Source organism: Eulemur rufifrons, chromosome 2, assembly GCF_041146395.1.
Source record: "Eulemur rufifrons isolate Redbay chromosome 2, OSU_ERuf_1, whole genome shotgun sequence".
NCBI lineage: Eukaryota > Metazoa > Chordata > Mammalia > Primates > Lemuridae > Eulemur > Eulemur rufifrons.
In genome coordinates, this window is record NC_090984.1 from 96602571 (window position 1) to 96630056 (window position 27486).

Genomic DNA, 27486 nt, shown 5'->3' on the forward strand with positions numbered 1-27486 from the left:
ACTCTGGAACCCTGGAGCTTGAGGAAAGGGGAGACCTGGCACTGGGAATTCCAGAAATCGAAGAGGCTGTTGTCTGTCGTGAGGTCAGGTGGTAAGAGCCTGGCCAGAGATCTTCCTGCCTGTCAAGGCTTTGTCCTTGGCCCCGTAGGCACCCAGGGCTGAAGTGGCAGAGTTCTTGATCCGCCACTGGATTGGCACTCACAAGAGCCAACTGCAATCACAACTGCAATCACAACAGAAAGTCTAAGAGACCTGGTTTGACACAAACGAGCTGATCCTCTTGAATGAAGACATGGCTCTGCCTCTCAGGCCTACTGCTCCGACAATTTCAGTTTACCCCATAATTTGACTTCTTTTCCGAGGAGACCCTAGGAGCACCACTTGCCTTTGGCCCTCTGCCTTTTCAGGACTCCCAGGCCTCCTTCTGGCTCCTCCTCTCCCCACTGCACCATCAGAATCAGTCCTGCCAACCCTTTCCTTCCTGCCCAGTGAAATCCAAGAACTCGCCTTTTCCTGAATTCTTCAACTCACGTGTGTTAAGCTGAGGGATGACAAGGTATAACGAGAGCAGGGTATAGCAGGCAGGGGGTCCAGACCGCCACCCCTCAGGATACTTAAGTATACCTGCTGGTCTTAGGGGAGACGTGAGGTTGCCTACTGGACCCAAATCAGGTGAGGAGAGAAAGGCAGTCAGTGGATCCCACGTGGCTGCTGACTCTAGACCCGACTGGCCTCGTGAGTATGTGGAGCACCTGATTCGGCAGGCCCCAGCCTGGGACAACTCCACGGGTCTCTCGATAGGACAAGCCGGGGGAGTTGCAGGATTTGGACACCGCCCGGAGCAGAAGGACAAATTCATCTTTGTGCCAACTCTCACCCCCCCAGTCAGCCAGACCCGGAATGAGGCCATCTGGGCCAGCTGTGCCACCTGTTGGCACTGACCAGCCTTCCCCACTAAGGCGAAACTTGGCAGCTCCTGCCCATAGAATTCCAACCCAGCAGCTGCTTAAGGAACAACGTGCTGGAGTTTGCTTTGAGCAGGATGTTTAAAACTGGGATAAAGATATTGGGATATGAGCTGCAGGCTGCTAGTTTAGGAAAAGGATCTTACCAGGCAAGAAAAGAACAGCAATTTGAGCCAGGCTTCTTAGGTCTGCAACTGGGCAGATTCCACTTAAAACTTGTTTCTTTCTCTTCTGGCTCTTGGGTGCTTACAACTTGAAAGGTCTTCTCCCATTCTTAAGCCCATGCATACCTAAAACCTAATGAATTCAGCTACCCGCCCCATCCCTTTTATCTTTTCTTCCAGTCTCCCAACATGTTTATTGCTTTTCCCTGAAAGTCATCCAAAGGATTTATTTACATCTTCCAGGTGCGGCAACATCAGGACAGCCCTCAGCAACTGGGAGTGGTCAGCGCTGCTAAGGGAGGTGCAGGGAGGAGTCACATGTTAGTCTGAGTGTGGGGCCCTGATTTTCTAGGGGTGAGGGTGGTCCAGGCTCAGCTGACTCTGTTTTTCCTTCTCCAAAGACTCTCCTCTCCTCACCCCACCTCTTTCCAGGCCATTTTCACTCCCTGGGCCTTGAGTTTTCTCTGCCTTTCCTTTCTCCCGTAGCTCTGGCTTCTCTTCTGGCAGATGTGTTTTATTTGAAAAGCTTTTTCCCCAAGTATAATTCCATTGCCTCTTTTCCACCAGCAATTCAAAACCCTCCTCTCACGTTACTCTGCCTGCCCTCTCCAAGTGCCACACTTCTGCTCTGGGATCCCTGTGCCATCCAGATCTGTCCTGAGGGCTTTAGCGGGCGGGAATGAACTCTGACCCTCTTTCCCCTTGGCCTAGTCTTACTTCTCTGTTGATTTTTTTATGGGTTGGCTTCTTCTTGAATCAGATGTTATAGGATATTTCACACATACACTCCAATCCTGCATGGAAAACTCTGGTCAAAACTTTTCTTTGGCACAGACACAGAACATTTCCATGGCTTGCCATTTTCCCGATGCTCTGAGGGCTGCTGGCCCAATGCCAGATGGGAGAATTTTAGCTCTGAAGGCCAGAGAGAAGTTTGCTGTCCCAGCTCCTGAGGTCTGGGTCATCTCCAACATATATATATACCTATACACACATACATATATATATTTAAGACTATAGTTAGATAAAATCTGCCACTACTCACCCCAAGCCTTGCAGACTTGCTGTCACAAGCAAGGGTCTATGAGCCTCTGTCAGCCAGGCTTTTTCTTTTTTTTTAAGCTCCCAGCTCTCAGGAGGAGACTCTAGACAGCTGGCTCCCCAGGTCACAGAGGTATAGTGTAAAGGCCCCAAACTTCACCTTAATCAGCTCCGTTATAATGGGAATAATTTGCTTTTTTCCTATATTTTCAGATTAAGATTTGCTAATATACAGTAAATTCTTTCTCTGAAGAACTTAGACTCCATCCAGAAAAGCTTTCTACGTGGTGTGCACATTGGCATCAACAAGCGATGAGAGCAGAAGAGAATGTGCTAATGATAGCAAACACTTCAGTGCTTTCTATATATTAGTCATTTTTCTAAGCTATATAGTTTATTGTATAATTATGATTAATATTTTTATATATTACATATAGCTTGTGGGATAAGAATGTTAGAAAAAATTGACTTTGAGACATGAAGAGAAAATAAGTAAAAATAAAAAAAATTAAAAAAAAAAAGTGGTATGGGTAGGCCCCAAATATTGTCACTAACCAGTGTAGGAATGAGTCAAGTTGGGAGACCTGTGTGAGCCTCTGAAAGTCTATGTCAATCACCAACAACCACACACTCACCTGTTTGAGGTACATGTTTAAGTACATACGCAGGTGTTCGGGTCATTATACAATTCTTTTTTTCCCATGGTATTTACATATTCTAGCTAAGAGGTCTGAACTCCCAAACCAATCCTGCATGTTTATTGATTTCTATTATAAATTAAGGATTACAACTGATGGTTCCTGACACGATGGTTCCACTTGGGAGTTTTTGACTTTATGATGGTGTTAAATTGATATGCATTCGGTACGAACAGTAATTTGACTTTTGGTCCTTCCCCAGGCTAGCAGCATGCACGAAGATACTCTCTGTCCCAGTCAGCCATGAGATCAACCCACCAATACTCTATAGTGTACCGTGTTGCCAGACGATTTGGGCCAACTGTAGGCTAATATAAGTGTTCTGAGCACATTTACAGTAGGCTGGGCTAGCCATGCTCAGTAGGTGTATTAAATGCTTTTCTGACATATTTTTTAATTTACCATGGGTTTACTGGGATGTAACCTGATACAAGTTGAGGAACATGTGTGCTTGGGGACTTTGGCTAGAGAATCTTGGAGGCCAGTCCCATGCCTTGCTGAATGCTAGTTCTATGGATCCAGGAAGCTACTGAACCCACCTAGCACTTCATTTCTTCCATTGCAGACAGAGTCTTCCTAACTTCCTTCCCCGCAAATGTTTCCCCTCCCAGCTTCCCGAGACCACAAGGACTTCTCTTAGGTCTAAGTCTGGCTCAGCATCTGGGTATCTTAGAGTTTCGTTGTCTTCCCCTAGCTTTAGTAGGGTACTAACAAAGGCAGATAGACGGAGACTCATAAGCTAGCATTCTGTACTTCAGCTGGAATATTCCATGAGCTCATGGCCTCGGGCCCATGAAAGGACTCTTCCCAGCTTTAGTATTTTGAAATACTAGATAGCTCATTTCCTTACAACATGACTGTCTTACAGGACAGTAGATAAGCACGGCAGGACCCACTGCACATTCAAGTAAACCCCATGTGGACTGAATCGAGTCACTCCTGCTGCCCCTGGCCATGTTAGTGCAAGCCCCAGTGAAGTTTGCCTTTGCCTCCAAGCCTCCATTCTGAGAAGCACCTTACCACCTTTGTACTAACAACGAAATGCAATTAGGATGCATTAGATCAAGCTTTCTTTTCACGTATATTCTCTTTTATTCCATGTGACAAGCACCATTCTTTAAAGAAATTCAAAGTTACTTTCAAGTTATTCAAATTCACGTAACTTCATCCCAGTCTGAGTGGTCAAGGACAGATGAGCACACAGACTGGAATACCCCACCTGAGAGAACCACACAGCTTGCCCAGAGTCATTATCCTGCTGCGGTGGTTGAGTGTAGGACACGCTGAGCCTTACTTTACCTTAGTGTTTCAACCCTGGCATGTTGCCTTGCTTAGGTCATTGGGCAAAGACAGACTTCCTTTGGAAGTGTCTGTTTTCCTGACAAGAGTCTTGGTTGGCAAAAAGTTTTCAGTTAACTGTGAGAGGCAGCTTTATGGGCAGGATTTGGAGTTTTGCCTTTTTTTTTTTTTTAACAAAAAAAAGTTTGTAATGCATGCCTGGAATAGGGCAGGAAAAGCAATTTGACATTTGGAACCATTAGAAAATATCCTATCTTTTAGGGCTGTTTGTAATGTCAATTCACTGCATAGTTCCCTCAGTTCCAACTAATAGGTGTTAGTTCTAGGATCTCACTATGCTGGGCCCCTGCAAGCCTGGTAAAGGAGACCAAATAGATACCTCCTCCCACCCTACATTTTGTTGTCCAGATGTGCCCTTTGTCCCAATACATAGAAATGATAATGACCAATGTCATGGATGTGGAGTACAGCTTTTCTTCTAGTTCTCAGCATGGTTCTGAATCAAGTTTCCCACTAGGCAAGAATTAAAACAGAAAAGAAATAAAGGAGGAGTGTCTAAGCAATCAAGTCTTCCCTGGAAGAGAAGAGGAAGGCATAAGAAGTGAATAATAGGTTTATTTGCATATACACAAGAGAAGAGTTAACCGTTGCTGGGTGAGAAGAGGAGGTAAGGCTTCAGCAGAGGAAGGCACCTTGACAGACAAACAAGAGACTCTTGGCTTATTAAATCAAGCACAGTTGCAAACTTCATTTGCTCCAAGCCAACAACTCATTTAACTCATTTACCTGCTGTCCTAGAGAATCATTTACAAAACCAGGTGGAAAACAAAGTAGAGAGAAATGGTTTTAAATATCTGGTCCTGCCACTTAAAACTTTATGTACAGGATGCAGAAAAAAACATAAGAGGCACTCCCAAATAGCTCTTAACCTAATCAGTGCCATCTGTCCAGCTAGTAAAAATATCTATCGTGGAAGAAATTAGGGATTAAATGCGCCTCCAAAGTTGGAGTCTCAGTTCTACAAGAGTTTAGGCAAAGGTACCCTAGGAATCGTTCCCACCAGGTTTCCAGCCCCACGACCACAGACACAAGATCTCTGGAAATGAGGGTGGAGCAAGCACAGAAACAAGCATTTCTCAGCCTGCTCCTGCAGGTCTGATGGGGCCTCTCTCCTGGTGAGCTGAGCCTCACATGCTGGGAAGTCTCTCCCCAAAATGGAAGGCATCCTTACTAAAAATGATCTTTCTTGGCTTCTAAAGTTAACCAGAATGAGCTTTGACTTCTCTTTTGAGTACCCAAATGAGAGTAAGGCTTTTAACATGCAAAGACCAAGTTCTGCATTTGGGAACTGGAACTGCCAAGTAGCTAGTTCCCAAGGGAACTTTACTTCTTTTTCTCCAGGAAGATCCGTGGATTGTCCTTAGAGAAGTCGGAAGAGGCTACCTGCTAATTAGATTAAAGTAAAATATAAAGATTGGGTATGCTGAGAAGGGGAAGAGAAACACACGCTGAGTGATTACATCTTTTTTGTATATAAAGGATTAAAAAATTCCAATTTAATACATTTTGGAAAAGCAAATGTAAAATGACTTGGGCTTATAAAACCAGAATTTACAATTATCTGTGAATAGTCAAAGACAAATCATAGAACCATTTTGATTACAAATCCAAAGCAATTCTAACGTTGGTTACAGGATCACTTTCCCGCTTCCCCACTAAGAGTCCAGTTGTTAAATTGTACACATCCCCACTGCTACTCACACTCCTTCACCTAAACAGTGTTTTCACACCCCAGCCACATCACACACATGTAAAGCTTAGTGAGATGGTATCTCCTTTTGGCTTACCTCAACGATCTTCCTTTTATAAATAACACCCCACCCCCCGCCCCCAGTGCCTGAATTTATCCAAGTCTTCTGCCTCCACAGATGGCCTCCCCTCTGTCCCAGTTCTAGCAGGACAGGCCTCCTCTAAAAGGAACGCTGGGGCAGGGAGGCCACACTAATCTCACATTCCGTCCTCCTGATGCCAATCCCAGCCAGGTCTCAGTTGTCTAGCACCTTTGTGCTCAAGAAAGCTAAATCATTCTTTTCTCTCTTCCTCATTTCTTGCCAGTATTCTGCTTTCTATGACATCTATGCCAACAAGACATCTGGTCATTCCTAGGTCCTCCGGTCTTGCACAATCCTTCATTGATAACCAAGTGACTGTAACCACCACCAACCACAACGCTAAAATGTCTTGAGTCTTTTTCTCCCCCTCAGTCCTTATCTACCTCAATGAAACTGAATCTCTTCTGGGAATCTGGAATCTTAAGCCAGACTCCTCCCCCCACACGCTCTGCCTCCTAACAGACCTACTCAATAAGAATCTGTTAACTTGAGATGCCTACTGCTCTGCAAAGTCTAGTCGGAACACCACAGCCTCTGCCAACTGCAAGTCTGAGAGAAGATGCCAGTCCTACCAGTTCTAGCCAATGGTTTTAGGTTGAGTTAAATGAATATAGTCCCACTTTCTGCTCTTCACTACACTTCTTCGTTAACACACCTGTAACATCCACTTTAGTAGTCTGAGCACAAAGCTCTTGGGAGCTGCCTTTCCCTTTCTCTCGGTATGCCCACACTCCATCACGTGGAGCCAAGGGAGCACCTGCTGGCCATTTGAGTGCCTCTCAGGAACTCGCACCTAACTGGTTAAAGTGTGTTACCCACAACTAGTTATCTTTTATGGCCTCCAATATAGTACATGTTGCAGGACTGCTCAATTTGCTAACAGTGAAATTTATCAGGGATCTATATTCTCTTGAATCTGACCTTAAAGTGCTAACCTTTTATTAGCATCAAAAATGCTCCACTTTTAGTATGTCCACATGAAATTGTTCAATGAAGTGTTACTTAAAGAAAACATGGAACATTTCTTTAAGAAAGGAACCATGTTTTCCTCTCCACCACAGCCAATGGGCTGAAGACTTGTTTCCATTCTCCATTCTTCCAGCATAAATCTACAACTCACTGGCAGCACAATCTGATTTAACAGGCACCCATCTTCAGACCAGAATACCTATGTCATGTAAACAGGGTGAGATGGCAAAAAATACATATTCATAGGTCCTTTCTGATGGAGAAGTGAACAAAGGTCTCAGGAGACAATGAACTCACACGTGCCAGTGCGTGCACACACAAGAACAAGTCAAACATCTCAACAAGGATTCACTTTCACAGAACCTCGCACAGGCACACTCTGCTCAAGTCTCACTTGGGTTTTTTTCCCTTACTTAACACAGCACAAGCCAACGGCCAGCTAGACATTCAGACCCACCGATGAATGTTGGATAGAAGGGAGCAGCATGAGACACAACATTTCAGGCCCTGGTTTTATGTGCCTTTAATACTTGTTTTTCCTTTCCTCTGTGTTCACTAAACAGGATTTTTTTTTTTTTTTGTAAGGCTACTTTTTGTAGCTTTTTGTTTTCCCTTTTATTTATCATGTTTTTAATTTCTTCTCTGAGGAGGAATTCTCTGAATCCGTATCTTCCAATTCAACTCGGTGCCTTTTGAGGCCACTGTGGCCATGAACAGCCCTGCTGCTGTCTGTGGCTGGGGGGTCAGTGGGGTCCTCTCTTGTTCCAGCATTGGGGGTCTCACAGGCCATTCCAGACCCACAACAATCTTTGTGTAGGAGCGTCCCTGTCAGGGACAAGTTATCAGGGTCAGTGTCCGAATTTCCCGGGGAAGAGTAGGCCACCGCCTCCAGCTCTCCAAAGTTCTGCCCATTGTTGTGAGGGTGAGAGGGGCGGGGGTGTAAGCGTCCATTGTTGTGGTTGGCACAGATGGTTTCGAGGTTCCTCTCCTCACTGTCATCAGACTGGGTCCTGGGACAGTTGCCAGACCCACTGCTCAGAGTGGAGCCAGATGCCTTGGGGACAGGAGGAGAAGGTGGCTCCTCAGCCCGACTGCTCAGGGCCTTTCCATTGAGCTTCTTGGTTTCAAAAGGGTGTTCTACAGAGCCACCATTGTTAGTGTCCTGAGAGGTGCCTTCTGGCACCTCTGCCCAAGGGTGGCTACTGTGCTCATGGCCTGGGCCACTGTTGGGATTTCTAGTAGAAGTCCCTTCTTTAAAAGCATCCTTGCTGCAGCCTTCAGGGGGAAAGTCCTGGTTCCTCTGGGCCATTGCTGTATTTAGACAGGCTTCCTTACTGGAAGAAGGGGCTGGGTTGTCTTTGAGGCTGGTTCCCGCTCTCCCTTCCTCTGCCTCCCCTGTCACTAGGGAGGTCTCTCCATCTTTATTATTTGAGTAAGAGATGTAGGAGTAGCGGAGCCACTTGTAAGCTTTATAAATCTTTCGCTCAACTGATTCTATGTCAGAAGTTGGTGATGCCCGGCTTGGCTGAATCTCCAGCGTGGAAGTGCTCCGCTCAGGGGAGGAGGTAGGGGAGGAGGAGAGGTCATCCACTTTGATTTGGGGGTAATCATAGTTGTCTTCTCCAATGTAGGTGTTGGTGGGCTTGACTGGGGCACTGGGCCTTTCTTCTCGGGGTGTCTTCTGTCGGCGCCGCATGGCATTCCGCTGCCGGGTAGAAGCTCGGCGTTCGTTCAGTTCCTCCTCGTCCTCTGAGCTGCTGGAGCTGCTGGAGCTGCTGGATTCGTCTTCAGGACTGGGTGACCGTGGCCGGGGAAAGAGATCTGTGTCCAGTTCGACCTCACAGGCATTCTCTTCAGAGTCGGATTCATTGGAAAGGGCCAGGAGGCGCTTGTCCTGGTAGCGCCGCAGAGCAGACAAACGCTGCTGGCGGGAGGCTGCATCCTCACACGTGGGTGTTGGTGGAGTGGACGCCACTGCGTTTGTGGTGGTGACCCGCAGGGGCCCCAGGTGGAAGGCGTTGTCGGCAGACTCATCGACTGTGGGAGGTGGGGAGCGAGGCAGTGAGGCCGAGGACTCTGAGTCAGTGTAGCCTGAGCGCTCACTGACCCCTGCGTGCAGTTGGAGGATAGTACTCTCACTGAGGTCACTGTCGGAGTCAGAGCTCCAGCCCTCGATCTCTCGGCGTACCAGGGAGTCAAAGAAGGCCATCATCCGGGGGTCTTCCTGGACTGACTGGTTGGCGTAGTCATGTGACAGGCCACTCCCACTGTTCAGCACAAGACTGATGTACTCTTCATGGGTATAGAGGCAGCGGGAATCATCCTCAATCCGACCATCAAGGTCTCCAGTACATCCTGGCTGCTTATATGGGCTCCAGATCTGCACAGAAGTTGAAAAACAAAAGCGGCAAGGGCTAAATGGAAAGTGTTCTATAGCAGAGCTTCCCCAAACCATCCCTGTCATATAGCCTGCACTCGCTAACCAACTTTAAAAACACGTTCTTTATCAAACTGGATCTTGTGTGCTGCACATGAAAACAGACTTTTAGAGTCAGATGTGGGGGAAAGCATGGTCTAGGACACTGTATTAGCCTAGTGTCAAGAGACCTAAGTCCTGTCTCTAGGCCCAGGCTAATCACACATGCTGCCTCCTCCACAATCTCCCTCCTTTTCGATTTTGTCTATGAGTACCCTGGAAATTATAATCATAATCTCGGAGGGTAGAGGATGACTTGAAGATTGGCCAGTGTGTTGAAAACTCTCAGAAGACTGAAGCTGTGCACAGAGAGGTACCATTTTTCCAAAGTGAAAACAAACCCAGCAGTCAGTCCTCTGCGACAGTTAATATTTCAGCCTATAGCTCCACCTCTTCCTAACTGCAACATTTCTATTTTTAACTAATGGGAATTGCTTACTGGAGCTTGATAAGAATAGCCAACTGCCTACACTGCGGTTCCCTCTTGGACATGAGGCATCAGTTACCGAGGAAACTGGGTTCTCTAACCAGAGAGCTGCTGGCTTGCTCTCCAACTCTTCTGTTAACTGCAGGAATAGGTAGGACACACTCCTCAAGGAGAGGTGAATGTAGCCCCATCCATTAACATCCCTCTGCTCCACAGTCAGGGACATGGGCTCATAGCTAAAGGGCAGCAGAACTAGAATTCAAACTCAGGTCTGTCTGATTCAAAGGCTCACTTTTACAGATTGGATAAGTTATGCAAAAATCAAGTTCAAGGTAATTAAGCTGTCACTGCAAATGAGGATGATTAGCTCCACCTGACTGCCAGACTGGTCCACAGTGCAGCAGAGAAGCTCACTTACATCAGCCTGTAGCCATGGCAACTCAGATGAAATTCCAGGCGATTTTCTTGTCTGACAGACTGGTGTCTATCTTTAGATGGCATCCAACCCATAAAACATTGGCCCCTCATTCCCCATCCTCCATCAAGACAAAGGTTTTGTTTCCCCAAAGCTATCTAAGGACAAATTCACCTCCCTGTGGGAATTTTCTTGAGGCTCATTCCTGCCATGCTTTACTTGGAAATTCTTGGGAGGTGGTATCTCTTTGGAAGACCCCCAGTTCAAAAGAGGCTGAAGAAACCTAGATTAGCTTCTCTCTACCAATTCCCAACTCAGATTCAATCGTCCTTCAACTTTGTTCCCACAACTCTTCAGATGTTCTCCCCTGTCCAGCTTTATACTCTCACCCAGGAGAGTTTTAGGGTAGTGGCTCTCAAACTTTGGAGTGCAGAAGAATCACCTGAAGAATAACTACAGTGTTGATTATTGATTCCTGAGTCCTATTCTTAGAGATTCTAATTCAGTAAGTCATGGGTTGGTACCAGGGCTATGCATTTTTTTTTTTTTTTGAGACCCTGGGCTAGAGTGCTGTGGCGTCAGACTAGCTCACAGCAACCTCAAACTCCTAGGCTCAATCAATCCTCCTGCCTCAGCCTCCCAAGTAGCTGGGACTACAGGCATGCGCCACTATGCCCGGCTAATTTTTTCTATGTATTTTTAGTTGTCCAGGTAATTTCTTTCTATTTTTAGTAGAGATGGGGTCTCGCTCTTGCTCGGGCTGGTCTCGAACTCCTGACCTCAAGCAATCCTCCCGCCTTGGCCTCCCAGAGTGCTAGGATTACAGGCGTGAGCCACTGGACCCAGCCAGGACTATGCATTTTTAACAACCACTCAAGGGGTAAGTAGGTGGGTGGACCAACTTTTAAGAAACACTGGACTATAGTTAGCATAAAAGAGGTAGCAGAAAATAAAAGGATTTGTCTGAAGGGATCTTCAAATTCTTTGTGAGACTCAGTGTTTGGGCAACATTTAGACACAGTCTCTAGCACAAGGATCAAGCTATAAATGACTGTCTCAGCAAACAGATGTCTGAGGGCATAAAAGAGTTTGGTGGCTTAGAAAGGAAACTGAGGGGTCCAAAAGGGAAAGCCTTGGGATGTTTTTTGGGTCTTACTCTTAATTCTGAGCCAACTCTCTCACCTCCCAGTTTAAAAATGGCAAAATATTAACCATGTTCCCTAATATGAAAATAAATCTAACAGAATTTATCAAAAGAAGTGCAAAATAATAATGGTAAGATGGTGGCCTAGCTACTCAGCAAGCCAGTTTTTAGGTTCCAACCTATTACTACCCAGCCCCTATGTTTTCACCTCAGGAATGAAAATCATAACATTGAACGTCAGCTTTTGTTTGTGCTCTGGAATGTATTAAGCTGAGGTAGACTGTTCATTCCTGAAGGTTGGAGTAATGGAAGAAAACACAGGATCAGAGGCAGGAGACTTGAGTGTGGGTTCTCACTCAGCTCCTAGCTAGCTGGTGACCTTGGGTGAAGCTCAGCTCCCTCATCTAAACAGCGAATTAGATGGGTCTCATTCCAATCATAAGATTCAGAATGAAACAACCTCCTCCTCCACCAGACTGCCAGTCTTCAGTCTTCAAGGGACTCTTGGCCTAGAGCTGCAGGAGCAGAAAAAACAAGTAGGGGCCCCAACCCCACCACCTCCTGTGGCCCTCAGCAAATGACTTTACCCCCTGCCCTTTTTTTTGGAGACAGAGTCTTGCTCTGTTGCCCCGGCTAGAGTGCAGTGGTGCATTCATAGCTCACTGCAACCAAAAACTCCTGAGCGCAAGTGATCCTCCTGCCTTGGCCTTTGGAGTAGCTGGGACTACAGGCATGTGCCACTACACCCAGCTAATTTTTCTATTTTTTGTAGAGACAGGGTCTCACTCTTGTTCAGGCTAGTCTCGAACTCCTGGCCTCAGGCGATCCTCCTGACTCGGCCTCTCAGAGTACTAGGATTACAGGCATGAGCCACCCACCGTGCCCAGCCAATTTTACCCTTGAACACCTCTGTTTCTCATCAGTGGAAATGAGGATGATGAAATAACATAGCTTATACACAAGCACTAATAAATGTGATGCTATCTCTTTCATTTGGCAATTGAATACCTCCACCAGAATGTTTTAAACATACCCTCAGAGAGACTTTTGAATATCAAAAGTACTGACTGTCCCTATTATCTTTGTCCTTAAAATATCAATTTCAACGATTTTTGAAATTATTCATTTCTTTACACCAAAGGTCAACAGTTTAAAAGTGAAGCAATTAAAAAACAACTTCCTGCTATTGATACATACTAGATGTGGCTAGCCATGCCTCCTCATGGGGCAAAGTTCACAAGAAAAGGAGAAGGGATGAGCAGCTTTCTAAGCTCAGTGAAAAGTTTAGCTCAAGGGGCTGCTGATAAAAAGGATGCAGTTCAATTCTTATTCAAGCACCATCAAAATGGGAAGCAATTAAGTGACAAGTGTTTGAGCTACCCAAGTGACCATGACATGCTTGATGTAGTAGCTCTAAGTCCTATTCTCTCTTTGTACTGTTATACTGAATTTAGAAATTTGTCCATTTACCAAGAAACAGCTACACCAATGAGATCCCAAATTGTTACTGCAGGGCTTGCCACATTCTCTAATCTGGCTTCCAAGACTCTGGGCCTGCCTCCAGCCTACCTTCCCAGCTCTATGTCCCAGTCCTCCCTTGTCTGAACAGGTCCTATACTTTTTCTGCTTCTGAGCAATTCATTCATAAGCACAATGCCTGGCACACAATGGGTGGTGAATAAATATTTGTTGATCCAATGAAATAAATATCTGTTCCCTCTACTTGGAATATTCTTATGTTACTCCTCTCCTTCCTTTTGAAGTCTTTGGTCTTCAAAATCTAGCTCAAATATTAACCTACACTGAGATTATCCCATATAAGAAAAATCTCTTCCTTCTCCCATAGCATCTTGCTTGTTTGTATCTCTTGTGCTCCTATTGCATTTCTCATTATCTTTTTTTCTTGTCTCTCCTACTGGGTCATCAGTTTCTAAGGAGAACTGTGATAACTTTCTTCATCTTTGTGTTCTCCATAGGGCATGGCATATAGTAGATATATCCACATATAGGATGAATAAACAAATACTGGTCCCTGAGAAAAAAATGTCAGGATCTTCCCTATCTTCACCCCTTCAATATTTTAACTACAAAACAAAACCCTTTCTTTTGCTAAGTATGAGCATTCAGGGGGATAGAACACCTGTTATGGCTGAGAAGAGGCTGGTCCTGACAACAGGGACGCTTTCTCCTTCCCAGCTAGAGAGGTGGCAGTAAAGGACAAGGACAGCGAGAAGGGGAAGCAGAAAGAGAGATGGAGAGAGAAAAGCGGGCCTCAGGCTGGATCAGAACATGATGCTCTTTGAGCCATTATAAACGGCAAGGAGGAAAGTGACATTTATTAAAACAGGAATTGTCAGGCACAGGTAATTCACAAGGCACCTGGGTGGCAATCACTGTTAGTGTCCTCACTTTACAGACAGGAGACAGACCAAGAGTCTCGACTCAATGGCCTTTCAGGATGATGTAAGCACAGGCAAGGGCAGTAATTCCAATAGAGAGGTGAGGCCAGCATGACACTCGGTCTCACCTTCCTCCTTCCCACCTCCCCTCCTGCAATGTTTTAACACCATGGCCTTCCCTACCAGACTGTGAATGGGGCAGAATCTGTGAGAAAGCAAAGCTGAGAACTCCAGAGCTATTTGCTTTCTCTCTCACTATGGTCATCTGTGTAGACTTAAGGTTTGAAATGGTTAAATGTGCCCCCTGGTGGGGCAAGGTTCAGGTCTCATGGGAACCTGGGAGCAGTGAGCTCTACAGTTCAGTGTGGATAACCTCACAGAGAAAAAATTTTCTTCTCTTTCTCTTTTGAGAACTTGGCTGGCTTCCAACCTATGACCTTTAGGGTAAGGACTTCAGTTGACTAAACAATAAATGGGGAGACTCAGCACAGAAGCATCCCAGAGTACACGGCCAAACAGGAATTTCTCTTCTAAAGGAGATGCCCAAGCAGAGAGCTCTCTGAGAAAGAGAATGACGTCAACGGGCCTAGAGAAGACACACTGCAGTGCCAACCCATTAGTCACAGGCCAAAGGAGAGGGAAAGCAATGCATGGGACAGGGCCATTGCACTGACTGCCCAGGTGAAGCACTACTGAGATGATCAGATACAGGAGAGTCACTGCCTGCTGCCTTCCCACTAGCATGGCAGATGTGGTGGTACACCTGGAGGAACATAGAACAGGGTTCTATCCTAGCTTTCCACTAATTAGCTGTGTGACCTCTGATAGTTAATTTATAATTTAAATCTCATCATCTGTAAAAAGAAAAAGTGGATAAAAGGGATCCGGAAGTCCTCTCCTAGCCCTATGGGGAAATGTGCACAGCCATAAACGTCAGCCCTGCTACACAGCGCCGGCAAAGCCTACCTAGGACAAATGAAAATATCAACCCACATGCCAATATGCTATTTCTGATAGCTGTCCCCTATCACCAAATACAACTCGATTTAGCTCTGGATAGTTTTTTTTTTTTTTAAATGAAGAAAATGAAAATTACTAAATTATCACAAACCAGTTTTTATTTTTTCTTTGCAAACTCTCTCAGGTTTTCAAAGTCATTTTAAGAAAAAAACTAAAGGCCAAGCACAGTGGCTCATGCTTGTAATCTCAGCACTTTGGGAAGCCAAAGCAGGAGGATCATTTGAAGCCAGGAGTTCAAGACCAGCCTGGGAAACATAGCAAGATCCTGTCTCTACAAAAAATAAAAACATTAGCTGGGTGTGGTGGTGTACACCTGCAGTCTGCTAGGAGGCTGAGGCTGGAAGATCGCTTGAGCCCAAGAGTTGGAGGCTGCAGTGAGCTATGATTGTGCCACTGCACTCCAGCCTGGACAACAGAATGAGACCCCATCTCTAAAAAAAGAAAATTAAACTAAAAAAAAAAAAAAGAAAAAAATTGAGGAATTTTAACTTTTAGTAAGAACATCATCTATCTTTATCCTCAAGAATTCTTCATTTACCCTGAATTCTCATTTCCTCAGATGTGGGAAAAGGGTTACTAGCAACTAAAATATGAGTGATGGGCAGTAGGTCATCCTGTGGAGACAGGCCAGGCTGGGTCCCTTTGTTGCAGCTATAAAAATATTTCCCAAGTACATGCAGTAGTTTTTTGATAAATTCTGAGACAATTTAGCTATGATTCTGGCAATCACTTAGACATATCTGTGTCACATTCGGATAGCAATTAATGCCAAGTGCACACTTGGTAACTGAGGGAGCAGCGGTTCTCCTAACCTCCAGGTGAGGTTTGGAAAGCAGAACTTGTCACAATCAAGATCAAAGGCCACTGGAAATGTAGTAGCATACAGGGTAGTGTCTAGAAGAGGCCCTCTGTTTCAAAGCCCAGTGAGTAGTTGAAAAAATGGTTCTGAAAGGAAAGTTTTAAAACCACTTTTTAATATCAACTTTCTAATATTTTATAATATGTCAAAATCTGAGAATTTCGATAGACCTTTCATATGTTTAGATATGAGTTCCTACATACATTGTTTTAGTTTCTTCTAATTACAAATTGTTATAATTTCTCTAAAAGGACAGAAGAAGAAGGTGCCTCACCTTGATAATCTTTTCTACACCAGAAGAGCAGATCATGTAGGTGTGGGGATTAAATCGGACCTGGTTAACAATAGATCGATGCCCTTTCAGCACCATGAAGGCTCCGTTGACCACCCTACCAATGCCACCTGGGAAGACAGAAAGAAACAAAAATCAAATGATGAAGTGGATGAAAGTAAACAGATTCCAGTAATGGCAGATAAACAGCTCTGAACAGGAGCAGAGATTTTTTTTATTAACCATACCACCAGCAGAATGCTTAATCTTACAGATAAAGTTGCTATGGAAAGAGGGATGATGAAACACCTCTCAGCATATGTGCTCTTACCAAGAGCCTTTATTTAGGCTTTAAGCATTGCCCACACCCACCCACTGCAATTCCATTGTCAATGAAACCAAAGCCACTTAAAACATTTCTCAAGTTTTTGATAACCAAGACAGAATCCAAGTGTTGCCCTGGAAAAGGCCAATCATGCGCTAAATGAGACTGAACTGCTTGGGAATAGCTGGGCAGCTGAGCCAGGAACATGCAAAACCAGAAGCACATAATGACTTAAATATACAAAAAACATCTCTGATCCATTTGCCCTCAATTTCTGTGATAAAAATAGCAAATAAACTAAACAAAACAGAAACCCCCCAAAACAAAAAACAAAACCACTGGGAAAATAATGCAGAGAATCCTTTTTTCCTTTCTGATAGCAGGGAGAACCAAGGATAAAGAAAGGAGATTTCAATCACTTTCATAATAAGCAGAGCCCAAGTATTGAGAATTTGAACTAGAGAGTGTGCCTTAAAGACACCATGTATAGATTAAAGTCAAGTGGTCACTGATAGAAAGCTGTATTTTAAGGACCATTCTGTAGGCTTTCTTCTTCAGTCAATGAGAAAAGTACTAGAGACTGGGAATTTGTAACATAGATAAAGATGTCATCATTTATGAACCTGGGATAAACTCAAAGGTTCAACTTCACTGGTAATAGTATCACATCCATACAAAACACATGCATTCAAGCTCTGAATGAGGTCCCTTCTGAGCAATCATCGACAGCTCAACATACACATGGAAACTTGTGCCCCTGTGCAACTGGCAAAATCCAGACACAAACAAATAAGCATTCATTTATTTAATCAAGGAATGTCTTTTTAGTCCCTACCAGGAGCATAGCACCACTGGGACACAGAGTATCATTAGGCATGGTTTTTGCTCCACATGCCTCCATCTCACTCCCAACTCTACCTTGTTCAAACATTCATTCCAAACATTTCTCAATGTCTCAGTGTCTGGAAGGAAAATGACTAGAACAATGTCCCGCTCCCAGAAATAATCTGGTTCTAGAGGTATCCTCTGATTTTGGCCTCCTGACACAACTCCTCTTTCATCTCATGGAGGAGATCCCTCTTTATTGCCACGTACATGTCTTTTTCAAGACAGCAACAGGTTTCAGAGTGTACTGATCTGCTCCTTGGTGGTGCCAACTTAGCCAGCTCTAGGTGCTTACTCTATTCGGTGGGTGATAGAAATGTCCTTTGCCTAAATTTTCCCCATATTTGACATTAGTAATATTGTCCAGGATGGATAATACATTTAAAACTATTCCTATCTCAGCCCAACATCATCAAGATTGCTAATAAACCACAAAGCAAAAGAGAGGGACTAGGACATAGGACTGACGGGGTTTTAATGTAGAAAAAAGATCAGAAAGGTTAAGCACTGAGGTAGACAGCCATGGTGGGAACCCCTAGGCTGTCTGAGTCCTAGGGTGGGTTGGGAGGAAGGGAAGGTGACCTGGGCCTAGTCAAAATAAAAATAAACTTGAAAGAATTGGGGAAGAGGGATCCATGGGAATCTAAGGAACCTAAAACAGTTCCTTTCATAGAGGACTCTTACCATGCCCAAGCAGTTCCTTTGGGTCTATTTCTTTTCTAGATAAGGCTGATTATGACAAAGTAGCATTCCTACTCATGGGTCTCCTCTGAATTCTACCCCTACCACGACTGGGGTGGGTCACTATCAAAGAAACTTTGTGTTAAATCTAGTACCAGTCTCTTGTTTAATTCCACTACCTACAAAAACAAAAACAAACAAACAAAAAAAACCCCAAAACAATTTAAATGACTTATCCCAAGTCTGGCAAGCCAGGATTTGAACCAGAGTCTGTTTGGCTACAATGCCTAAAACGCTTTTCACCGTATCAGTTGCCTTTTAAGGGATAGAAGGGTTTGAATAGGAATGGAGTCAGAAGCTTATAATTGATTTCTAAATCTTTCTGACAGTTAAAATAGGTTGTTTTTCTTTTGAAGTCCTAAATTAAAAGTGGGAAGGGGGGACACTCTCTCCAATGGTATCCTGAGCATAAGATCTTAGTACCACCATAAGACATTTCATCACACTGCCAACACTGAGTACTCTATGAGAGTAGAGCTGGATCTGTAGTGCTTACTCTAGCAAACCTAGAACCTGGGGTGCAATCTGAAGTACAGCAGGTATGTGATAAATACTTGTTCAATGGCAAGTGTTTGAGAACAGTGCAATTTTAGAATAAGAAACATCTAAGAGGACAGATAAAGGGTTTCATATCTTAGAGAATCAGCTACCACAGAACTAAAATTTATCAACCGAATCAATCTTTCTGACTTGGAATACAATTACAATAGCTTTCAGATCTAAAGAATAATTGAAGGGTATCAACGCCTGAAAGTTCAGACCATGGAAAAACTGTTTCTACTGCTCTTTCATGCAATGTGAGCTCATCTGGTTTTTCTTCTTGGCAGCAATTTGAATACAAGGTTTTTTCCTCCTTTTTTTCCACCCACATTGGTACATAGGAAATATGAAGAAGAGGAGGAAAGTCAATAAACCCAAGAGACTGTTGGTGAAAACAGGTATAGGGAGAATTATTGCTGCCATTTGTTTAAGGTGACCAAAGCTATGTACACAGAAGCATAGCAACGACCAGGACTGGGAGAGGTTCTTTACAGTTTCTTTCCTGGTTTCTAGGTTTCAAATGATTGAATACAGCTGCTACTGTACAGTTTTACATACAATGATTTTTTTTTTAGAATAAATTTTTATTAGTCCTAAAAATTTGTATAAACCAGATAGTTTCTCCTTTATTCTGAAATAGCTAACATCAAGATGCCAATATCAATAAGAACCTGGGGTCTCCTTTTCCTCCATTACCGAGGCAGACCCTGCTGGTCAATAGCAGGATCGAATTGGAAGGAGTTATGCAGGGAATATTTTCTTCCAAGAACTGTATAACCTACATAATCTCTGTTCAGTGTCATTTCTCAGCCTCTGGGAGAGAGCTCAGGTAAGGGTCAACTTCACCCTATGGTTGTTGAGCTGAGTTATGACCTAATCACAAATATTAAGTACCAATGAATAAAATAGCACATACCAGGATAAAGGATCTGACTCGCCCTTGAACTACCATTTGTTTATATAGCTCTATATAAACCAACAGTTATTTCTCTGGGCCATCTGCTCTGGCTAGCTTAGCCAAACGTGTTGGCACTCCTTTGTAGGTTTTGTTCACAAGTTGAGGTCAAAGTTCCCATACATCCATTTTTCTTTGGTTTAGAACAGATGCTAGGGAGACGGAGAAGGCTATAAATCACCTTATCTATGCTAGTGCAAAACCTCAGAAAAGAAAATGAGAACAGGGCATCTCACAGAATTCCAGTATCAGTGACTTACTATGGAGGGACTCCAGGATCCTAGAAAACACCTTGCGCCGAACCCAGATAAAGATCGTTCTAAAATGCCAAGGCCAAATATCCCCTGAGAGAAGATAAGGCGAAGTGTGTAGGTCCTAATTTCCCTCCCCTTCTCTACTCAAGCTCCTCTTTTCACAGGCCAGGATTTAGACCCTTAGGCCTCTAAAGAATCAGAATACTACTCCCATTTTTAGCCAACCTCAGTCACTTCAGTTTTTTCCAATTTCATTCGCTTCACAACATCTTCCAAGAATGGCTATGTTTTTGACTCAAAAGCTAAAAGCAACATAGTCAAGATTTCTTGATGTCTTGGTCTAATAGCAACTTATCAATCATGCTGGGAAGTGGTCCTCAATGGCACTTGAGGCTATCAAACAGGACACTTAAGTATTTGGTACTGAAATCAATCCCAAATACAATCTGGACAAAACACCAGTATTAATTTTCTTGTTAGAGGCCTTAGATTTTTCTTCCTTTCCTAGTAACCCATTATAATCATGTGCCACATGACATTTAAGTCAACAACAAATCACATATACCATGGTGGTCCCATAAGATTATGATACCATATTTTTATCATACCTTTTCTATATTTAGGTATGTTTAGATAAACAAATACTTACCATGTCTTCCAATCACCTACAGTATTTAGGACAGTAACATGCTGTACAGGTTTATATCCTAGGAGCAAGAGACTATACCATATAGCCTAGGCGTGTAGTAGGCTACACCATCTAGGTTTGTGTAAGTACACTCTATGATGTTCACACAATGATGAAATAGCCTAACAATTCATTTCTCAGAACGTATTCCTGTTGTTAAGTGAAGCATGACTATAATTAATGGGTGGAACAAACACCTTGGTAAGAATGGGATGGAGAAATTAAATGTGAAAGCAGTAGTGAGGAACCTGGAATGGGGACCAGAAGACTGGAAGGGGCTGATGGAAGACAAAAAATTAAGACGGCAAGAGATAAAAAATTTGCATTTCTAAGCAATAGAGCACTAGTCTTCATAAAAAGGGAAATAACCTCAATCTTCCAAGATTTAGATGTTGACATATCCAAGATAGTTAGAATTAGGCATATAAAGAACTTGACTAATAATTGCTAAACAGAAATTAGTGAAGAACACTGTTAAGAATTAACAGTATTTAAAAAAACCTCTATACTCAAACAAAAAAGACAGATTATGTTATAGAAAATGCTTTTAGCATTTCATGGAAGAATCTTATTTGGTAGCTCTAAATTGGGATATCAAACAAAATCCTGCCGAACATACTGATAAGGCAAGACTGTGAACAAATACATAAAGAGGTGGTATTACTTTGTAGGTGGAAAAGTTGAAAAATCAGGTAACAATGGTTATTCAAATGATACTAAGGATATCAAATCTCTATAATTACCTAAGCCTTCCCTAAGCAGTAAGACTTGGGCTTGGGAAAATTCAGCATGTGATATTCACCAAAGAATCCAATGGTTAATTCAGTCTTCATCCCAACTCATCTTATTTGACCTATCACCAAGAGTCAACAATTGGTCATTCCTTCCTTCTTGATCTCCTTCCCCTCGCCCTTTTTTTTTTTTTAGAGATGGGGTCTTGCTATGTTGCCTAGGCTGGAGTGCAGTAGTTGTTCATAGCTGCAATTATAGCACACCACAGCCTCAAACTCTTGGGCTCAAGCAACCCTCCTGCCTCAGCCTCCCAAGTAACTGGGATTACAGGCATGCACCACCACACCCACCTCCCTCTCCTTGACTTCTTCTGAATGTTGGAATGCTTAGGGCTCAGTCCTTGATCCCTTTCTACACTCCTCGCTTGATGACTTCATCTGTCTTATGGTTTTAAATATTAATAATACTATCTATATGCTATCAAAACTTAAATTTTATTTCTACTCTAGACCTTTCTCTTGAACTCCAGACCTCCAAACTATTTATTCAACATCTCTACCTAGATGTTTAAGAGATATTTCAAACTACCTGCAAACTGCACCCCCCACCATCTTTCAGGAAATCGTGATGGTTTTACCTTCAAAATGTATCTGGAATCTGACCACTACTACCTGTTCAAGCCAGCATCACCTGTATTATGTGAGACTTCTACTAGTTCTCCCCATTTCTATCCTTGGCAGCCCCACTCCTACCATCTATCCTCAAATCAGCAGCCAGAGTGAGCATCTTAAAGTAAGTCAGGTCAAGTCACTACTCCACTCAAAATTCTTTAATGGCTCCCCATTGACTCAATAAAAGCTTACCTCTGACTTCATCCCCTATTATTCGCCCCCTCCCTCCCTCTGCCCTAACACATTGGCTTCCCTGCTGTTTATCAAACACACCAGGTCTTACTTCAGGACCTTTGTGCTGGCTGTCCCTGAAATGCTCTTCCCCCAGATTTCCGCATGGCTATCTCCCTCATCACTTTGCAATTTTTGCTCTAATGTGACCTTCTCAACGAGGCCTATACTGAATATCTATCTAAAATTGCATTCTTCTGACCGCCCCCTCCATACCACTTCCTATCTTCCTTACTGTGCTCTACTTTTCCATAGCACTTCTAACCTTTTAAACATAATATATAGTATGTCTACTGTTCATTGCTTCCTCTGCTAGAATGTCAGCTCCACGATGGCAGGGCTCCTTTGTCTCTACTGTGTATCCCAAGTCTCTAGAACTATGCCGAGCACATAGTAGGTTTTAATAAATATTTGATGAACTAATGAAAAGAAGTGAGAGTATTAGACTGTGGAAAACAAACATGAATAAATTTAAAAATCCCCATTTGTGGGCTGCATTACCCAAGTATTTCTTTTTCTCCATCTTTCTGCAGCCAATTTCAGATTTTCTTTTACAGCATTTTTACTGTAGTAGGAGCAGAGAAATAAAGGGGCTGAAATCCTACCTATCCAAGGGTCCTTTGCAATGTTAATTGCATGAAAACTTTACCAATCTCCCCAAATCTCTCCAAGCACCCTTTTCTTCTTTTTTTTAGAGACAGAGTCTCTAAAGAGGGCTGTTTTGCCCTGGCTAGAGTGCTGTGGCGTCAGCCTAGCTCACAGCAACCTCAAACTCCTGGGCTCAAGCGATCCTCCTGCCTCAGCCTCCCGAGTAGCTGGGACTACAGGCACGTGCCACCGTGCCCGGCTAATTTTTTTTTTTATATATATTTTTAGTTGTCCAGATAATTTCTTTCTATTTTTTAGTAGAGATGAGGTCTCGCTCTTGCTCAGGCTGGCCAAGCACCTTTTAATTATCTTTTTAATGGGCCTTGAAACCCACTTTTAAATCGAGCGTGTGTGTATTGCATGCTCATCCCTTTTCTCATTGCTGTTATATTAGAAGCTGTCTGAAGGCAAAAAAGTTGTTTGTCTTTTAATGGCCCATAAAGCTTTGTATCATATAAATATCTTATCTAAGGATACTCAGTAAGTGAGTAAATTGAAGTAAAACCCCTCATCATTTTCCCTGGAACAGACTTGAAGGAGAAGACTAAAGCTATTATCTACTAAAATGAGGTTTGGAAAGTAGCTGTTGAGACAATTAATCTATTTCATTTCTGACTCCACTGGTAGAATTAAGAGTTTGCTGCTTTGCAAGGGACCACTCTACTTCTTTAGCTGGTACATCTAAGCTGTGAAACCTCTTTAGATGTACCAGGAAAAAAGGCCTGGGTGAACAGTTACAGGGTCTTTAAGTTTCAAACCATAAACAGAAGTACTATCAAGGATACTGGCAATACAGAGAGAGCAGTGATTGCCTGCTGGGGACCATGTAACCACTTAAGAGATGAGAAAAGCCAGATGGGGACAGCCAGTGCTGTCAGTAAAGCTCAAACAGCTCCACAGGCATCTATGCTTAGTTGCACAAAAAAGTCAATTATACTGAGTTCTTCTTTCATCATATGTACTTCACATGTGTTTGTAACCAACTACTGTAATCAATTAAAAACAGCTGTTTTTCCAATTACATGGGAATTATAACTCACTGAGACTGAATACATGTCTAGAAAAGGAAGAGAGACAGAGCATACACACATATGCAGGCCCATAAAAATGCATTTACAGCTGTTTCCAGCCTACCTCATCAGCCTACTGCCAGTGGGGGTGGCTGCAGTGACTTGGCAGTGAAAATGCATGTCTTTCCGTTCCATTCAAGGAAAAACCTGTCATATAAGAGAACCCTCCTAAACTACTGAAGAGTCAAGAGCAGTCTTCATGCAAGAACTCAGCCATTTAGGAGGGTACCAAAGGAGGACAATGTCTTGATTTCTGAGTTTTTAAAAGGAGAGTTTAAAAAGAGAGAAAGCTTTCTGAGTGAGAAATAAAAATAATTGAATAGATACTAAGTACTCTCACAATAACCCTAAGAAGTTAGATATTATCGTTGTTGACGTTATTATCCTTATTTTACAGATGAAGAAACAGAAGTTTGGTAGGATTATGAAATTTTTCCAAAGCCCCAATTTTAAGATGAATGGATCAGGAATTTAAAATCAGGCCTACCAACTCTATTACATTGTGCTTCTTTCCATAAACAGTAAGGTCTTACAGGGACCTCAGGGAAAGCATACCTCAGGGAAAGCAACTCTATCTGTGAGAACCCTAAGGCCTTTTCTAACAAGAACTAGGGGAAAGGGAAGGGCAGGGCAATATAAATATTTTCAAGAGGCACCTATCTCCCTGACACCTTGCCAAATCCATTACTTCCATATCTAAATTGCTAGGGAGAAAATGCTTTGGAAATTATGAATCTACACTGATCTTACTATATATAGCAATTACAATGTCTTACATTTGAATGCACATAGTTTTCAGAAAGCTTCCAAGATTATTAAATCACCACACAATATAAGTCAGGCGTAGGGGCATTTTACAGAGGAAACTGAGGCTCAGACAACTACTGTTATATGACCTAGTTAGAATCACTCATATAGTTAGTGGCAGTTAAATTCAAGTTAGAGGACTTGAATCTAGGTATGATTTTAAGCCTAATATTCCTTTCAATGTACCACACTAGCTGTATATGTAACTGCTGGTTTATTTATCTTCAGAATTACCACATAACAACAGATGCCCTTCCTACCTATTTTAGAGGTGTAAACAATTCTGATGGGCTTTTTCTTTGCCACCACAAAATTCCCAATTATATTTTTTCCTCTTATTTTTAAAGGGATTTTTAGAAATGAGTTATTATTTGAAATCAACTAAAAAATTGGACCTGATCTTGCCTGGTAGCATGTTTTATGGTGGGTACAGGTCTTACATCTTGAAATGATATCCTCAGCCCACTAGGAAGTCCCACGCGAATTACTTAGCCTATTCATTAAGTTAGTTGTTTATATAGTAAATAAATTTCATATCTCTGTAGTTTGTACAGAAAAAAAAAAGACTTATTGACAGTCTTTCTGAACAAGAAAGCAGGGAAGAATAAGATGCCCTTGTCTTTGGCGCACACTCAGGACTGTTGGCTATTTCTCTCAGCATTTGGCATGCACTGTGAAACACACAGCAGACATTCGATAAATGCTGATTACTTCTCATCTAGAGTCAAGTTCTGATTATGCCATTAAGATACACAACAGAAAGCCAGCTTCCCCTTATTAGCCTGCCTTAGTATCATATTCAACAGCTATGGGGAGGGGGAGGGGGAAGGGAAGAAGAGAGGGAGAAGAGGAGGAGGAGGAGGACAGAGAGAGAGAGAGGAGAGAGAGGGAGAGTGAGAGGGGGAGACGGAGGGAGAGAGAGAGAAAGGGGGGGAGAGAGGGAGAGAGAGAGACCCATAATTGTTTAAGTCAAAGAGGCAGTAGGTTGGATTAAGACTCTCCCTGGCAGAATTTTCCTCACCTAAGCATTAAAAGTTAGAATCCAAAGGATGCATCTAGCCCTCAGATGTTTTGTTTGGCTTGCTGAATATTTTTACAACTATGAATTAATTGCCAACATTTAAAAATAGAGATATTACATATAAAAATAAGAGGTACCAAGTATCCCTGAAGCCAAGTTGAAGAGTAGGACTGTGATATCAGGCTGTGATATTTTGTTATTGCAGCTTTAGCATACTAGGTGGCCTACACCTAAGTCACTACCGAAAGCAGCAGGGAGAGAAAAAAACCTACAGTACTATTGCAAATTCTTTTGCAGTCTCTCTATTCAAATGTGAAAAAGATTCCAGAGAATAGTCCCAGGAAGGAGAGGGGTATTAACCACTTTCTATTTTAAACAATGACTTAATAATTAAAAGCTTTTCAAGATCAGGTAAAAGATACAATTAAACCCAAAGATTATTTCTCAGCTAATCAATCTAGGATTTATTGGGACCGGTGACCTCATCCAGACCTACTTTTAGTGCTAGAATATTACTTTTTTTTGTTGTTCAGGTAGACTGCTGCTGTCTCATCTGGTTGTGCTTCAAAGGTAAGCTGCTTCACTCATCTTTCCAAATTCTAGAAAGGGAAAAGCTCTTTTGTAACTTGTCTAGTAGAACCAGACCACAGCAAGTGGATAGTTACATCAAAAGTGGGCCTCAACAGGTTTTGAAAGGCAGATGTTTGGTAACAGTATTGTTAATTCAGCAATATGCAAAGGCAAAAACTTCCCTAAACTCTGAGCACTACTGTAGACATGTTTTGTGTAATGCAGTTGGCATAGTTCTCTATTATTTTCTTAATGGCCATTTTCCAGCTTGATGCCATGTATCACCTAGAACAGATGGCTGTATTAAGTTGTTTTTGAACATTAAAAATAAACATTTTTCTACCAGCAGGTACACTGAGTATGTGAGGACACCACTATCAAGAATGAAGGAAGAATAGCAGTCCATAGTGTGTATTAAAAAAAAAAAGAATGAAGAAGAATGACCCAGGCTGTTTGAAAGCTCAGATGGCTTAGATACAATTTATGGAAAGATGCAGGCTTTTCTCAGAATACATTTAAAGCAAATGGAGAAATATTTCTTCCTAATTTTTTTAATGTCTGGGGTCAGCAAAACCCCAGGGAATATACCTATCCATCAACAGAGAAAGCCTCCGTTTAGTTAACATGACCAGGGAGGCCCAAGGAAAGGAAGAGCCCTTCCAACTCTTTGTAGGGTAATAAGCAGGAATATGGAGACGGATAATAAAGGAAAAGCATGTAAAAGTAAGACAAAAATATTTCAGGTGTGAGACACAGGGAGGAAATAAAGGACATACAGAAGATCTATGAAGTCTGTAAAAAGGTTCTTAGGAGGAAAAAAAAAAAAATCTAAGCATCATTTATGTCAGGTGAAGCTATGTCTGAGGGATATAGTTAAATCTGTCTTCTAATTTTTCTTCTAAAATTTCTCCGCACACAGTGGCTCAAGCTTGTAAGTATAGCTATTTGGGAGGCTGAGGTGGGAGGATCACTTAAGGCCAGGAGTTTAAGACCAGACTAAACAACACAGCAAGACTCTTGTTTCTAAAAAAATGTTAAAAACATTAGCTGGGTGTGGTGGCACATGCCTGTAGTCTCAGCTACTCGGGAGGCTGAGGCCAGGAGCTTGAGGCTACAGTTAGCCATGATTGGCCCACTGTACTCCAGCCTGGATGACAGAGCAAGCCTCTGTCTCTTAAAACAAAACAAAACAAAAAAACCCACACTCAAAAAAGGATAAAAAATTAAAAAAATAAAATAAAATTTCCTTTGGCCACTTTCATGATAAACTGATTATGTTGAAAGAGAAATATCCTCTATTGCTACAGAT

General features: G+C 42.7%; 1 protein-coding gene across 5 annotated transcripts in view; it reads right to left on the reverse strand.

Moving 5' to 3' along the window:
• Positions 1 to 4764: 4764 nt before the first annotated feature.
• The window catches only part of DCAF5 (DDB1 and CUL4 associated factor 5), a 110510-nt gene continuing 87788 nt past the window's right edge, over positions 4765 to 27486 (reverse strand). For 3 of the 5 annotated variants that reach the window (XM_069488245.1, XM_069488238.1, XM_069488256.1), the window contains exons 8-9: positions 16043 to 16170; positions 4765 to 9408 (exon numbers count right to left, since the gene is read on the reverse strand). In XM_069488245.1, the coding sequence (XP_069344346.1) occupies positions 7651 to 9408; positions 16043 to 16170 (1886 nt within the window). In that variant the 3' untranslated portion in view covers positions 4765 to 7650. The remainder of the gene's footprint in view (positions 9409 to 16042; positions 16171 to 27486) is intronic. The other 2 variants (XM_069488263.1, XM_069488272.1) reach the window with 1 other exon arrangement.